A 16,843-nucleotide genomic window follows, 5' to 3' on the forward strand; every position below is an offset into this window, starting at 1 on the left:
CAACAAGAAGTGTAGCATCGTACGTAACCACCTGTCTCACCTCGTCTAGTGAAATACTCGCGCGAGTATCTTCCAGAAAGCGCAAAATGTGGAGGGATATCACCCAGAAGTTCGATGATGTGTGCAATATGATCTAGGAAAACAAAAGGAAACATTAGTGTTAGAGAGACCGCCGGCTGGCATCAAACAGTAGTTGAGGTCAACATACTAACTGTGCTAAGTTTCTCTAGACATGTTTGATAAAAATCAATGCTGAATTGCACTGCCCAACGATGGCACCACAAAATTACGAATATGAACTTTACAAGGGGCCGTACGACACAAAGTGCCCCGGGGGTGCACTAGCTTTATGCACCCCCAGGGGCACTTTGATATTACGGAAGGGGCCGCAGACCCTTGAGTGGGTCCTTCTGTAATACTGGCACACATGTAGCGCCAGTGCTATCATGAGAGGGGGGTTCCCTCAATTGCCTGGGGGCGTGGCCCCATGCAAATGAGACAATCACTTTGACTCTGTACCCACACCGTATTACCAATGCGGGTACAGAGGCAAACATGCTCTCAGGAGGCTCACTGACAGTGCGTTACAAAAAGGTGGCACACTGTCAGTTGCGCACTGGGGGCACCCCTCATGAGTGTTTAAAGGGGGTCCCACAGACTTCCCCCCCAGGCGAATGCAGTCACTTACTGCAACCGCATGCAGGGGGATCTCTGACCCCTCTTGAAAGTGCAGGTGGGCTGCCGCCTGCACTGTGACACACAGGGCAGTTTTTAAACAGCTGCTCCACATTTAAATGGCATGCTCTGCCTCCAGGACACCACAATCATCACGATAGGGCGCACTTTCTCTGTTTGTGCCTGGAGCACCTGTTTAAAGGTGTGCCATGGCGCAAACAGGGGAAATACGCCCTATTGGTAATAGAGGCCCAGATGGTTACATTCTATTACCGCTGATTGAAAGTCTAAAACTGTGTTGTAAATGAATCTGTTTAACTTTAGACCCTACTATTTTTCATTAATATTTCCTTGTACTATACATTGTGAGCTTCAGATTTAGGCAATCACGCTGCATTAGCTTTTTCGCTTGTAAAACCAAGCATCACAGTCAACGAGCCAACCCACAAGTGAACAAACCTTCTGCTTACTCTGTTTCAACCAGAAGCCATCCTCTTGTGCACTTAACCCAGCTAAGTGTTCGCTCACATTCAACCAGCCTACTCACCAGCGGATCAAACCAACTGGTCATCAGACTTCACCCACACTATGCACCAAACCAGACCAGTATAGCTTAGCAACCAACTCAATCTCCTGCAAACAGCCCGCCGACACGAGAGTCCAGTCCAACTAGATACTCACCACCTGCAATGAACTGGCTTATCTGTGGACACAGCATACTGCCCATGCACTTTCAACCAGTCGCTACGTCAGTCCATCTAACTGCTCACCAGCTCGTGCACCAGTGAACCCAAAAACTAATTGCTCACCAGACTTCACCTTAATCAACTTTCAACACAATCCACCAGGTTCTCAAAATAAAGTTGGGTCAATACTCGCAGAAGTTGACTCCAATGTTTCAAGTAAACTGCTGATGTTATGTTACGAGTTTTGTATAGTGCACAGCAACCCCAGCAAGTGGAGGTCCCAGCACTGGAGTGAAGGTGCACTTCTGGGAAACAGTGACAATCACAGGTTCCCGAGAGCAGTGTTGGAATTCCTGGAAAAATTCTAAGTTCCTTCCATGCAAAGATTTTTCCACATGCGTAAATGAAACAAATGTACGTTTCCATACATGCAAATACTTTGCAATAGTACAAATGTACTTTGAAATTTATTTTTTGTGGCAAGTCTTTCTTCTACATTCCATCATTTTTGGAGCGGTTACCTCCCTATTCTCATACCGGATATTGAATATGCTACTTACCAGTATGCATCTGTTCTTGGCATGTAGGGCTGCTGACATTCATATCTGTGCATAGATCGCCGCCTAGTGTTGGGTCCGGATGATTGCACATTGTTGTCCTGGAAGAGTCTTCGAAGTATCCTGGGATAGGTGACTCCTCCCCTGGACTACAGTGCGCATGGGCATCCTCTCCATCCTTAGATTGTTTTTCGCCATTGTGGCAGTGATGGAGTAGATACAGTAAGTGATGACCATGCTATACAGTAATTCTGAGTGCTGCAGCCGCTACAGGCGCCGGGGAGGAGGGTGGGCGATATGAATGTCAGCAGCCCTACATGCCAAGAACAGATGCATACTGGTAAGTAGCATATTCAGTTTGAGGCATGTGGGCTGCTGAATTCATATCTGTGCATAGAATATATAGCAGTACCACCCCTAGCGGCGGCTACCTGTGCCAGCTGCAGCGGTCTGAAAAAGAGTTTTGAGAACAGCCTGTCCTACAGCTGCCTGCTATTTTGAGTGTACATCTACACATTAGTGTTTGGTAAATGTATGTATAGTGGACCATGTGGCTGCTCTACATATTTCCTGCAAAGGAATGTTTCCTAGGAAAGCCATGGACGCCCCTAACTTTCGTGTTGAGTGGGCTCGTGGGGGAATCGTTAATGTGCGTTTAGCCTTTTGATAGCAAATTTGAATACATTTAACGATCCATCTGGCTATCCCTGCTTTGGAAATGGCGTTGCCTTTGTGTTGTGGAGAAAAAGCAACGAAAAGTTGCTTTGTTTTCCTAAAATCGTTTGTTCTGTCTATATAGTACATGAGGGCCCTTTTTACATCTAGTGTATGGAGCATTCTCTCTGCGTCATTTTGTGGATTTGGAAAGAAAACAGGCAGTTCAATAGTTTGATTCATGTGGAACTGCGATATCACTTTAGGCATGAATTTGGGGTTGGTACGTAGTACAACTCTGTTTGCGTGAACCTGTATGAATGGCTCTTGAACGGTTGGTGCCTGGAGTTCACTAACTCTTCTTAACGAAGTGATTGCCACTAAGAAAGCTACTTTCCAGGTGAGGAATTAAATCTCACATGAATGGAGAGGCTCAAAGGGTGGACCCATTAATCTGGTGAGGACCACATTGAGGTTCCACACTGGTGCTGGTGGGTGTCTCGGAGGAATCACTCGTTTGAGTCCCTCCAAGAAGGCTTTGATGGCAGGCACTCTGAATAAAGAGAGGTGCTGCCTGTTTTGAAGATAGGCTGCTATCGCGGTTAAATGTATACGTATGGAGCTGTATGCCAGATTGCATCGGTATAAGTGTAAGAGGTAACAGATGATGTTTTGAATGGATGCGTCCAGCGGGTTAATGTTATTGTTGTTGCAGTAAATGACAAACCTTTTCCATTTAGCCGTATAGCAAGCTCTGGTCTTGGGTCTCCTGGCCTCTTTGATGATATCCATACATGCAGGTGGCAGGTTTAGATAGCCAAACTCTAAGACTTCAGGAGCCAGATTGCCAGGTTCAGCTGTTGCGGATCTGGGTGCTGAATTTCGCCATGGTTCTGTGTTAAAAGTGCGGGTGTGATCCGCAGCCTTTGATGCGGCACCACGGAAAGTTCCAGAAAGGTGGTGTACCATGGTTGGCGTGCCCATGTGGGAGCAACTAGGATGAGTGTCAGTGAGTGTTGTCGCAGTTTGCGTGCCACTAGCGGTATTAATGGCGCTGGGGGAAAAGCGTACGCAAATCTGCCGGACCAGTTTATCCATATCGCATTGCCCTGGGACTGCGGATGTGGGAACCTGGCGGCAAAGCTTTGGCATTTTGCGTTTTCGTTTGTGGCGAATAGGTCTATCTCTGGATGACCCCACTGTTGGAAGTACGGCTGGAGTACTGACGGATGTAGCTCCCACTCGTGCATCTGGTGGCTGTGTCTGCTGAGCAGATCCGCCATCTGGTTGTCTTTGCCTGGGAGGTGTTCCGCCATGAGGAATATGTTCCTCTGAATGGCCCACTTCCACATGCTCTGAGCTAGATGAGACAACTGTGGAGAGTGTGTTCCTCCCTGCTTCTGTATGTAGTACATGGCGGTCATGTTGTCCGTCCGGATCAACACGACTTTGTTGCATAAGTGTACTTTGAACGCCTTCATGGCTAGGAAGATTGCCATCAGTTCCAGAATGTTGATGTGCATCTTCTTTTGCTGTGTGGTCCATAGTCCCTGCACTGTGTAATTGAGTACATGAGCTCCCCATCCCTGGAGAGAGGCGTCCGCCGTCAGTATTATTTGCGGAACAGGCTCTTGGAACGGTCGGCCCTTGCAAAGGTTTTGTGGATTCCACCAATGCAGAGAGTTGTATGCCCGACCGCTCACCAACACTAGGTCTGTTAATTGTCCGTGAGCCTGATTCCATTGACGTGCTAAGCACTCATGAAGCGGGCGCATATGTAGTCTCGCGTGCGGGACTATGAAAATGCAGGAGGCCATCATGCCTATCAACTGCATGAACACTCGCGCTGGAAGGGAGTGTTGAGGTTTGAACTTTGTGATCAGCAGTTGCATGCTGTTGATCCTCACTAAAGTTGGCTGAGCTGTGGCTGTCAGAGTGTTTATGGTCGCGCCCAGGTACTGTCGTATGTGTGCGGGTTGAAGATGTGATTTTGGGTAATTTAGTGAGAATCCTAGACTGTGAAGAAGGTGAATGGTGAGGGACATGTGGCTGGCACATTGCTGGGCTGACTTTGCCTGAACAAGCCAGTCGTCCAGGTAAGGGAAGACGTGAATGTGCTGTCGTCGTAGATGTGCAGCCACTGTCGCTAGGCACTTGGTAAATACTCTGGGTGCCGTAGTTACGCCGAAGGGGAGAACTTTGAACTGATAGTGGTGATCCTGAATAGTGAACCTGAGATATTTTCTGTGCGATGGGTGTATGGGTATGTGGAAATACGCATCTTTTAAATCCAGTGTGGCTAGGAAGTCTCCCTGACTGAGTAGCGGTAGAACCTGCTGTAGGGTGAGCATATGGAAATGCTCCGATAGAATGTAGTGGTTGAGGGGTCTGAGGTCTAGTATAGGTCTGAGAGAACCGTCCTTTTTTGGGATTAAGAAGTACAGAGAGTACACCCCTGTACCCTGTTGGTTGATGGGCACGACTTCTATTGCACCTTTTTGTAGCATACTTAGTACCTCCTGCTGCAATAATGCCAAGTGCTCTACGGACATAGGACGGTGCTTTGGCAGTATGTTGGGAGGAGTGGATGTTAATTCTAGACAGTAACCGTACTGGATAATGTCCCTGACCCACCTGTCTGTGGTGATGGTTTTCCAGACTGACAGGAACTGCTGGAGTCTCCCCCCGACAGGTGTTATGTGGTCGGTGGGCAGTGAGAAGGCGTCACTGTTTGTTTTTGGGGGAGGACCTGGTGTTGCCGTACCCACGTCCTCTGCCTTTGGTGCTGGATCCACGATATCCACCTCTATTGGTTTTATCATAGGTACTCTGCGTACCCCCTTTAGTGTACTGCTGGTGGGACCCCTGACCTCTAGCTGCTCCTCTATTCCCGGGGCGACGAAAGGAGCCACTACGAAACTGCTGCGACTGCAGAGCCCCCATTGATTTTGCAGTTTCAGTGTCTTTCTTAATTTTTTCGAGGGTAGTGTCAACCTCAGGGCCAAATAAGTAGTCTGGGTTGACCGGTTGAATTAAGATATTGTTCTGAATCTCAGGCTTGAAGCCTGAGATTCGTAACCATGCGTGCCTCCTCAACATGACGCTTGTGTTGATGGCCCTTGCTGCAGTGTCGGCTGCATCCAGTGCACATTTGATGGACGCATTTGTAAGGAGTTGTCCCTCTCTGATAAGGAGCTCTGCTGCCTCTTTGTATTCATCTGGCAAATGTTGAAGCAGTGATTCTAGTGTGTCATAGTGGGACCTATCATAACGGGCCAGGAGTGCCTGGGTGTTGGCGATGCGCCAGATGTTTGCCGCTTGCGCTGCTATCCTTTTGCCTGATGTCTCCAGCACTTTGGACTCCTTGTCGGGGGGAGGAGCATCACCCGTTGTTTGTGAATGGGCTCGTTTGCGAGCATTAGCAACAACCATGGAGTCTAAAGGTAACTGACCCCTAATGTACATAGGGTCTCCGGGTGCAGGCTTGTATTTCTTTTCGATTCTGGGGTTTAGCACCCGTGCCCTGGTTGTTTCTTTAAAAATGTCTTTTGCAGGTTTTAGAACTCCCTTCAACATTGGTAGAGTTTTGACGGTTTTCTCAGAGGAGGCGAAAGTGTCCACTAAGAAATCTTCTTCCACAGTGTCAGAATGGAGTTCCACTCCATGATTGGCAGCAGCCCGTTCTATGAGGGCATTAAAGGCAGCAGTGTCCTCTGTGGGAGACGGTTTTATATTGTAAAGCTGCGTGTCAGCAGTATCTGGTGCGTTACCCTGGTCGGTGGGATCATCCCATGCCTGATCTGGGTTTTGCATGTGATCATCAGGATTGATATCCCCAGGGTAGGTGGTATCATCCCCTATATAGTCCTCTCCTGCGTCTGCCTCTGAATGTGTAGGAGAAAAGGACGGTGGATCCTGAAGCAAGGGTTGAAAGGTTTCATGAAGCACTGGTGCGGACCTTGCTGGCAGTTTGTGTTTCAAAGGAATCTTGTAGGAGTCCAAGCCCTTCTCTGGTGTGATTTTCCACTTGCGGAGCATCAACCTACCAGTGTCGGCGTCGATAAAGTGTGCCTGTGAAGGCTCGATATCGATGTGTCCAGTGGATAGTGACTGTGTTTGGCGCAGTTGTGTCCGAATTTCGAACATTTTCGGTGCCTTTGGCGGCGGCAATCCAAATGTGATGTGCGCCGGTGCGGAGTGTGATTTTGCTGCCTTGTGCGTTTCGGGACCCGACGTAGGTTGGAGGGTTGCCCGGTCTCTGATGTGTTGCAACGACGCTGAGACCAGTTGCAAGGTGAACGCAGATGGCGCTTTGGAACCCATAGGCACCTTGGAGGCAGGCGTGGAAGCGGCATCCGACTTATTTCCAGTCTTCGGGTCGTCGATCCGAAGGGAGGTATCGACGCTCGTCGGAGTCGATGATTTTGCAGGCGCCGCACTCTTCGATGTCGACGCAGACGGGTCGACCACCTTGACTTTGGTGGGTTGGCCTGTAATCTTCGGTGCCATAGGCCGAGGCGCCTTGTGGAGACCGAGGGCCTTTTTCCTTGGCTCTGCGCCGGGACCCGTCGCGGTGAGCTCGGCACCGAAATCTGGTTTGGTGCGTTCGGTGCCGAAGACCTGTGCCGACGTCGAAGGAGTGGAGGGCTTCGAGGCCTTCGATCCGAGCGCAACCTGTTTCACTTTCGGTTTCGATGTAACCGGTGCGACGGACGGTTTCGGTTTCACTGAAGGAGATCCAGTCGTCTTCGATATTAACGGCTCCTGCGAAATGTTCGAGGCCGGGCCTTGAGGCGGGGCCGAAGAACTGTGTGACTGATCTCGGGTAAGGCCCGCAGGCGATCCCTCGACCTGAGCCTTATGACGACTTTGTCTCTCGGCCTCCGTATCGACGGGTTGGCCTAGCTCTTCGCTGGAGCTATCTTCCTCGGCCCCAAGGGCCTCATTGTAATCTCCTACCTCCTCGACGACTTCTTCGTCCTCAAAGATCACCTCATCATCGTCTTCCGATTGGGAGTCATGTTCGGAAGCGTGGCTGGAGTCTATGTCTTCCACGCTCTCGGTGTCTTCGTCTTCGGTGCTGAAGATGTTGGCCGGGGCAGGCGCCGATTGCTGTGCCTCCAATCTCGCTGCCCGTCGATTCCGGAGAGTCTTCTTTGAGCGGAACCGGGCACAGGCCATACATTTCGACTCATCATGATCCGGTGAGAGACATTTGTTGCACACCGGATGGACATCGACGTGTGGGTATTTCGCATGGCATAAAGGACATCTTTTGAAGGGAGTCCTCGATTCCATCGTCGATCGAAGTTCGATGTTCGGACCAAAGCGGATCCGAAAAGCGTGAAGAAGGTGCTAAAACACAAAATAAACTGGTCGATACCGAACGGGAACAATACCGACGAGAACGAAAGGCCTTTTGGCCTTAAACTAAAGTTTCCGAACTTGAGCTAAGATAAGCACATCCGAACCCAATGGCGGAAAAAAACAATCTAAGGATGGGGAGGATGCCCATGCGCACTGTAGTCCAGCAGAGGAGCCACCTATCTCGTGATACTTCGAAGACTCTTCCAGGACAACAATGTGCAATCATCCGGACCCAACACTAGGCGGCGATCTATGCACAGATATGAATTCAGCAGCCCACATGCCTCGAACTTGCTTTGCCCTTGGAAAAAGTCATTTCAGGCTCCATCCTGGGTGATAATGTGTCTAGCAAAACTTTAAAGCCCAGAAACTTTCAAACCTGTCGGTGTTAACAAGACATTCAAAAGCATCCCCTGGAATGCCAGTCCACTCTCCAATGCGCACATTTGTTCACACATAATACAACATACTGGTGTAAATTTGCACACACTAAATCGCTTTTCAAGTGTAAATGTATTTGGGATTGATTAAACAAAAACATCTGTGCATTTTCACTAGTAAAACAAGACATCTGTGCAATTAAGTCCAGTTCAACTGCCAAAAAGGAAATTAAGAATCAAAATGCATGAGTTTCATTCAGACAACACCAGGCTCACAACAAGTGCAGCGCGAAAACATAAAGCAAACTGCTACCAACACTGGTGTAAGAAACTGGCTCTATATATACTGCACCAAAGTGAGGTACAGTGTGTATAGAGTCCAAGGGTCCCCAGAGGTAGGCAGAGGTTAAAGTTAGATAGAATCTTACTCTCCGATTGTGGTAGCCTGGTCGAGCAGTAAGGCAGTATCAGGGGACAGTGTTAAACATTTGATGTACACACTCAGTCAGCAAATTAATTCACACACTCAAGAACTGAGCTCTAGGCCAATTGTTTGTGTATAAAAATATATACTTTTGTTTTATTTTTAGAACCAAGCAAGCCTGGCACAGGTAAGCATTACATACTTTTCAGTAATAAGTTACTGGATATAGAACAGTTTGAAAATGCAAAAGCAATTGTACTTTGTTTGATTTACAGGGGACCTTTAGTATGCAACACTTGTAAGTTACTTTTTACATTACTTTTCTAACTCAGTGCTGGATACCTAAATTCAGCACTGGGACATTTCCTGGAAACAGGTAAGTAATTACGTGTGGTTATTCGCATGATTTTTAAAGAAAATTTTTAGATTTCAAAACTCCACACTTAGAAACTTTTTGGAAGAAAATTGTCAATGTTATCCTACAGTGGAAAAGCAAGTTAACGGTTCACAGGTAAGTAATTGACTTTGGGAGTTAAGGTTCTAGGGTTAGACTCGGGGGTCCCCCAGGGTCAGTGATGCACTGTTGTTGCACCCTCCCTGGCACTAGGGCGGCCGGGTGCACAGTTTTGAGGCCCAATGTTATCCAATGGGGGACAGGGGGCCTTCGGTTGGTGGCTGCTGGCAAGCAGACCACTGGGTTGTGGGAGCAAAGGTCCTAGGGTTAAGGTCAGGGCAAATGGGGAAACAAAGTAGCACAAAAGGTGCACCCTCAGCGGCACAGGGGCGGCCGGGTGCAGAGGGCTGTTTCGACGTCGGGCGCTGTGTTGTTTTCTATGGAGAACCTCCGGTTTGCAAAATCACTGCAGGGGAGACAAAGGACTTCTGGGTGCGACCACCACTTGGAGAGGTAAGTTGGGAAGTTAAGGGTTGGTTAGGCACCGTCGGTTTGGGCACACAAGGCCGTGGGGCGTCGGGTGCAGGAGTGCCTTTTGGGGTCGGATCTTCTTACCAGCTCCTGGTCGCGGTTAGGGGGGCCTTCTGGATTTAGGCTGCAGGCGTCGGCTGGAGGCAGGTCAGGGGTCGCAGGATCTCGGGTCAGGATCGCCGTGGTGACCTCCTCGCGGTGTTTTTCCACTCGAGCTCGGGCCGGGTTTGGCGGGTGCAGAGTGGTTTGGATTTGCAGTCTCTGGCTGGTGCCAGAGGCTGCAGTTTGAACAAATCCGGTGTTCCCGGGAGATGCAGTCCTTAGAAGTGAAGGCAGGCAGGTGCTCCGGGTTTCTTGAGGTTGCTGGCTGCAAGACACCTCGGGATTTTGCAGGAGCAGGTTCGAGGGGGAGACAGGCCAGTAGGGCTGGGGCCAAGTCAGTGGGCATTGTACTTTTGTTAACTCTGCATGGCTCTTCTGTCCTTCTTCTTATCTTCTTTCTTGTTTCTTGTCTGGATCTGACGAAGCAAGGTTCAGGGTGCCCCTAAATACTAGATTTAGGGGCGTTACAGGTAGGTAAGGGCAGGGACCAATGGGTCCCTTCCCTGGGGTGGGTACATCCCCTATCGTGCCACCCTCCAGTGGGAGGGGGCAGGAGCCTGTCCATGGTTGGCTGGGTCCCCCCATCCTCAAGATGGCAGGGACTCGAGGTTGTGCTTCCCCTCGCCTTCCCCACCTGAGGGGTGGAGTCGGTAGAGGTGGGCACACCTCTCTTCCTCACTTGTTTTTCCCGCCGATTCTCCCGCCCAAAGTGGGGGTAGAACCAGTGGGGACCAGTTGCTGAAAGCAGCAATTGGTTTGGAGAGGCTCAGAAAGGCGGCATGCCTTTGAAGCCTCTCCTTCGTGAACCCTGCCCATCCTGGGGGAGGAGGCTTGGCACCATGTCCCAGGATGTGCATTGTTTCAGGCCCACAAGAGCAGCAGCTCTCGACCCAGGGGTCCAGAAGCATGTCTGTTGGTGGCAACCTAAGCAGCCACTCAGTCAGGTAACTAGAAGTTGGTCGAGTTTCAGGGGGCATCTCTAAGATGCCCTCTGGGGTGTTTGGTACATTAAATCCCACACTGGCATAAGTGTGGGTTTTAATGTGCTGAGAAGTTTGATGCCAAACTTCTCAGTCTTCAGTGTAGCCATTATAATGTTGTGGAGTTCGTAATGACAAACTCCCAGCACCATATACTCTTAATGGCAGCACTGCACTTACAATGCCCAGTAACGGACTTGGGCACTGTAGGGGTACAGGGCTCATGCACCTGTACCCTTACCACTGGCATAGGGCACCCAGTTAGAGGGGTGACTGATGTACGCCAGGGCAGTGCTTTGTGGGCATGGCACACAGGGATGTGTATGACAGAATGATGGGATGCACACCTTTATTTCTATTCTATATTCAACCATGTTTGTCCAGTATTAATCCTAAGAAGCGTGCTCACTGGGTATACCATGCCCTGATGGCATTTGAAATCTAAACCATACAGTGTGGGGCAACATTAATGCCCTCAAACCTGTCGCACAGCTATAAGGGTGGGAATACTGCATTTCTCCATCCATTATAATTAGGGCTCCCGGTTTGATGGTATTTATATTTTTGTCATTTCTGTCTGTATTTATCCATATTTATTTTTTACTAATTTTACCTGTATTTATCCATATTTAGTTTAGGTTTTGTGAAAAAATGATGCTGAAATGTGTATATTTCTGCATTTATTTAACCGGTTAATGTTCACTTGTGCCTGAACGCCTGACAGATTTCAATGATATATATACACACTCAGATGATAAAATATGCACCTATAATGAAACATGCACATTTTAGTATCATGGTTGTGCAAATCTACTGCTGTTTAAGGCTCTTTACTAAAATTCCTTTAGTTTTGTAATCTGTTTGCCTGTCAATATGCATAGCTTTTGGCCTTGCAGTCATGATTGACAGCATTCAGAATCACTCAAAAACTACCCAATTTCCGTTTTTATCCACATTTAAAAATAAATACAGACAGGAAAATAAATGGTTTTCTGTCTGTATTTATCTGTAAAAATCAGTAAAAACGGAAAACAGGGAGCCTTAATTATAATCCATTTGAATCCAAGTATTGCATGCACTGCGTGTTTATAACCACTTTGTATATTATAATCCATTCTGTCCACACATGGATTTTATGCTATTTTCCAAGAACACGTACTGAGGCATAATTCGTCCAAAAAGCAGTGTTTATTAGAACCTAATGCATTTTGGGCTGATAAAGTCCTTCAGCGGTAACTGCAAATGACAGTCAACATATATCATTACTACATTGTTCACTAATTAACATATGAAAAAACGTAATCACCATTATTATATCTATACACATCCGTGCTGGCCATGTAATACTTATTAAACTCCAAGAAACCTGGACAATAACTTTCAAAATCATATTGATCCCATTAAACCATCAACAAAAACGACTTGAAGTGAAATCCCAAATAACTCCCCCTGAATGTTCACCATAGCATGGTTACCTCCCTCCATTTCCCTTTGGCTCACTGTATCTAAACTTCTCCCCGACTCTCGCACAGTGCACGGTCACCGCCATTCAACAAAACACCCTTACTATTAAACTGTCCATATCATTTACTCTGGCATCCAACATACCTCTCAAATCATTCAATCATTCTCGCACTGTATTCACACATTCATTCCAGCTCCTTCCGCCTTCACTCTCTTTCTGAGTATCACAATACAAACAACCCCTGTCATTCCTACATCTTCACACACTGCTAACACCAGCTCCTTCCACCTGCACTCTCTCTCTGAATCATACGATACAAACGTCCCCTTTCATTCCGGAAATATTCACGCACTACTGACACTCATTCTTTCACCTCTTGCATGCGCAGACGTACTCCACAATCTCCTATCACTGTTTCCACGCAACTTCACGTACCTGCCAAAAATTCCTTAGCACCTCCGTCCCCGTGTCTCATTTTAAAAGAAAGTGTTTCTTCCATAGTGCAACCACCCGCATTTTAAACAAAAACTCCAACCCAAGTCCCTCCCTTAATCACATTACCTAATTACACCACCTGATGCGCTCTACCAACTAAAAACGACCTCTGTTTAAGAAAAAAATACAACTCCTATTATGGCATTTTTTAGCGCATGATGGGAGTTGCTGCAGCCCTTAGAGGTCTTCCCTGGTCATAGTGCCCTGGGTACCTGTGGTACCATTTACCAGGGGCTGACCTGTGGCCAGAGATGCCAATTGGGTTAGTTTTAGGGAAAGAACACAGGCCCTGGGAACCTGTTTGGCAGGGACCCAGGGCACACCAAGAAAAAGTGCATCAGTAGTCTGGCAAAAAGTGGGGTGGTTACTGCAACAGAAACCCACTTTCCTACAACTAGGCATTAGAAAACTGGAAACTTGCAGGGTTGCACTGGAAATTCAAGGTAGGCAACGGACTGGTAATGGATTTTGTTCACCAGTTTAAAGAGCGATCGTGTCTAGACATGACACAGATACAAAATGCTGGACAAAGTGATCGCTAGACAATTCATACCACCAAGCGAAAAATTCAACAAATAAACTGGTTAGTTTAATTTAAAAAGGCAATTAATGGAACAGGAGTGAAACCATTCATTTATTTATCTGAAGAACAGGATTTTTTCATCGAGCAATGTTTTAAACAGCCACAGGCTATTGGCCAATGGTTGATTAAACTTAAGCATGGGAAGATAACATAAATAGAGAACATGACAGAAAAGACGGATGGTGGTTGCGAACAATAACATCTATCATGTATACAGGACCGCTTTTCAGAATATGATGAGGGATTGCATTCTTTTAGTAGAAAGTGATATTTGCGAGCAGTCTTGAACTTGGGAAGTGATTAGTCTGAACACGAGTAGGCAGGAAGCAGGGTCCAGTGACACCATTATATAACATACCATTGCTCCCACCATTCAACCAATCCATTGATGGAGGTGCACAGGACACAATCTCTAAAACACACAGAATCACTCAGCCAATGTCAAGAAAGGTCTAGAGTCCTGCCATATTAAGAACTCAAGAGTTGCCTAACAACAGAGAATGGGCCACACATGCATCAGTCAGTCAACTGATACATCAGCTAATTTGCCGCCCAATACCATCTGCACTTTCAGACTCCAAATTCGTGTGGTGTCTTGACTTGTATCATTCCCTCGGTTCTACAACATTCTCCTTTGCAGACTCTCCTTCACACCATGCGGTTTGTTTAATCACAAGGGGTTGCCTCTACCCTCCCCTTTAGAAAGTCAGGTTTTACAATTGACAAACCTTCATCCCGAGTGTAGTCCTCTCCGGAGTGTGGCTCGAATAAATAGTCGCCTGTCACCAACTCAAAGACCTTCCGAATGAGGGAAAGAACGCGATGGGGAGAAAGGGAGAGAAGAAACAAATGGAGTCAGTCACAACAGCGACATCTTTCCACATTCACAGAACCAGGGTCTAAAGGAACCCAGGAGAGCCAGGACCCCTGTTGCACTTCTGCTTTCACGTGAAGATGAGGTACCAGTGGTACCGTCAGCCAATGGATGGCTCTGCGTGGGAAGACTACTTTCAAGCCAAGCTTGCAATCATCGGTATACTTACTGGATTTAACAACACTACCCCACCTCTGCCTACATTTGGGATCCTGGGACACTTTTAATCAAAGTGAAACTTTCTTCAAAACATTATAAGTATTTATGCCATTCTGAAAAAGTGCTTTTTAAATGGCAGGTTTAGAATTAAATCTAGATTTAAAATAATGTGCTGCTCTTTGAGTGAGTCATTTTTTAAAAACTCCTATTTTATTAGGAATAAAGAAGCAACCGTCCACAAGCCCACCACCACCTTAAGGCAAAGAAGCAACAGTCCACAAGCCCACCACCACCTTAAGCCAAAGAAGCAACAGTCCACAAGCCCACCACCACCTTAAGGCAAAGAAGCAACAGTCCACAAGGCCACCACCACCTCAAGGCAAAGAAGCAACAGTCCCCAAGGCCACCACCACCTCAAGGCAAAGAAGCAACAGTCCCCAAGGCCACCACCACCTCAAGGCAAAGAAGCAACAGTCCCCAAGGCCACCACCACCTCAAGGCAAAGAAGCAACAGTCCACAAGGCCACCACCACCTCAAGGCAAAGAAGCAACAGTCCCCAAGGCCACCACCACCACAAGGCAAAGAAGCAACAGTCCACAAGCCCACCACCACCTCAAGGCAAAGAAGCAACAGTCCACAAGCAAACCACCACCTCAAGGCAAAGAAGCAACAGTCCACAAGCCCACCACCACCTCAAGGCAAAGAAGCAACAGTCCACAAGCCCACCACCACCTTAAGGCAAAGAAGCAACAGTCCACAAGCCCACCACCACCTCAAGGCAAAGAAGCAACAGTCCACAAGCCCACCACCACCTCAAGGCAAAGAAGCAACAGTCCACAAGCCCACCACCAGCTTAAGGCAGGCTGCCGGAGGAGGGTCAACCAACGCAATGCAGTGACAGCCAGTTTCACATTACATTTCTCAGCTAAGAGCAAGGATCTTAGTCACGATCCCCTTACATATTAAGATATTTATTCTCCAGGGTTTGCTGTGACACAGACAGGCTCTTAGGCAGGAAAAGAAGATACCATTGCTGGAGATCTTGAAGTAAAAGTAAGTAATCTTTTGTGCTCCACCAGGACATCTTTGCAGCATTTGGAAATATAGGCATAGAACAGTAAGCTTGTTTCTCAACAATTAGGGTAAAAATTAACCTGGAGGTTAGTAAAACTGTGTACACAGATAGGGGTGAACCACTTGAGCGGCTGCTCTGCAATCTGAGTCTATTAGTACTTGGCACAAGTATGGACTGATGTCCATATGGCGACCTTCTAAATGCGGCAAATGTGGACATTATCGGAGAAGTGTAGCAAGAGCTAATTTTCCTCTGGTTGGGTGAGCTACAGTCCTACTTTGATGAGGCCACTGGCCTATGAGACAGCATCTTAAAATGCATGAAACCATCCACCTGCAATGGATCATTTGGATGCAAGCGCTATAGAGTTCCCTGGAATTGTTTAGATGCTGCTAAGCCCAAACCAATAGATGAAGTGTTTAGGTTGGACGTAGACAGCCCCTTCCAACCTCTGTTGGTGGCCAGGCAATGCCCAGCACAACAAAGGAAAGGGAAAAGAGCATATTTCAGGTATAGTGAGGAAATACTTTTAATTATGTGTTTGTTTTTAGCAGGGAAGGGGTGTTCATTCTCCCCGGCCCACAAGACAGCTACAATTTCAATTCAGGGTTCAAGAGAACGAAGGGCATGCAGGTTGTCACTTCTACACAAGACGAAGGCAACCAGCAGGTAAAGCACTTTTTTGCAAGACTCAAACGCTGCGTCCTCAGTGGAAAGCAATCGCCCTGCACCCCATCTTGTGGTCCCACACGTCTAACACTTGTCATAGCACACTGCTCTGTACAGTAGAAGCCCAGGTAGAGGGACATCGAATTTTAAATTGGAAGAGTCTTTGAGCAGTAGGTACAAAGGCGCGTGCCTTTTTACAACCAACCAGCTGACACCAGCTCTCAGTCACCCTTCACTAATGGTGAGACACACATTAGGCACTTCAGGTGCTCCTACTAACAAGCAGAAGCTAAATCAAGCAGAGTCAGAGAGCCCCTTCTAAAGGCTTGCAAACTTTTAAGTCCAATGGGTGAAGATAGAAATCAGACCAGAAATTAACAGACAGGGAAGGGCAAGCACTGCCTTTCCAAACCATGCTGGGCTTATGTTCCGACACATGTAAAGTCGTCTCCACGTCTTTATTACCTTTAATCGTTCAAATATAGGTAGATGAATAGTTCCTTTTTCCTGAGTGAAAGGGACACCACAGCAATGTGACTCAAGATAAGGGCAGATTCCAGGATGAAAGGTCGGATTATAGTGGTTACTGCCAATGACTAATCGCAGAAAGATCAGGTTAATTTGGTGTACCAGAGTCTCTTTGCTTTCATGAGGCTGGGTTCCCTTATTTTCCTCGAGGATTATTCTGTTCATGTTTTGGCTCGCAGGACTGAATCCCTTTCTCTCGCTCTCTCTTAACGTTGCGTTTCTTCTATTATTTCCTCTCACAGGA

At 47.4% G+C, this 16,843-nt stretch overlaps 1 protein-coding gene across 4 annotated transcripts in view; it reads right to left on the minus strand.

The window, feature by feature from the left end:
• Positions 1 to 16,843, minus strand: part of SRPK3 (SRSF protein kinase 3) — a 192,186-nt gene that overhangs the window by 15,221 nt on the left and 160,122 nt on the right. For all 4 annotated transcript variants that reach the window (XM_085629782.1, XM_085629785.1, XM_085629783.1 and 1 more), the window contains 2 exons: positions 14,022 to 14,091; positions 41 to 133 (listed from right to left, as the gene is read on the minus strand). In XM_085629782.1, coding sequence (XP_085485908.1) covers positions 41 to 133; positions 14,022 to 14,091 — 163 coding nt within the window. The remainder of the gene's footprint in view (positions 1 to 40; positions 134 to 14,021; positions 14,092 to 16,843) is intronic.

The sequence above is a fragment of the Triturus cristatus genome, chromosome 10, assembly GCF_964204655.1.
Source record: "Triturus cristatus chromosome 10, aTriCri1.1, whole genome shotgun sequence".
Classification (NCBI taxonomy): Eukaryota; Metazoa; Chordata; class Amphibia; order Caudata; family Salamandridae; genus Triturus; species Triturus cristatus.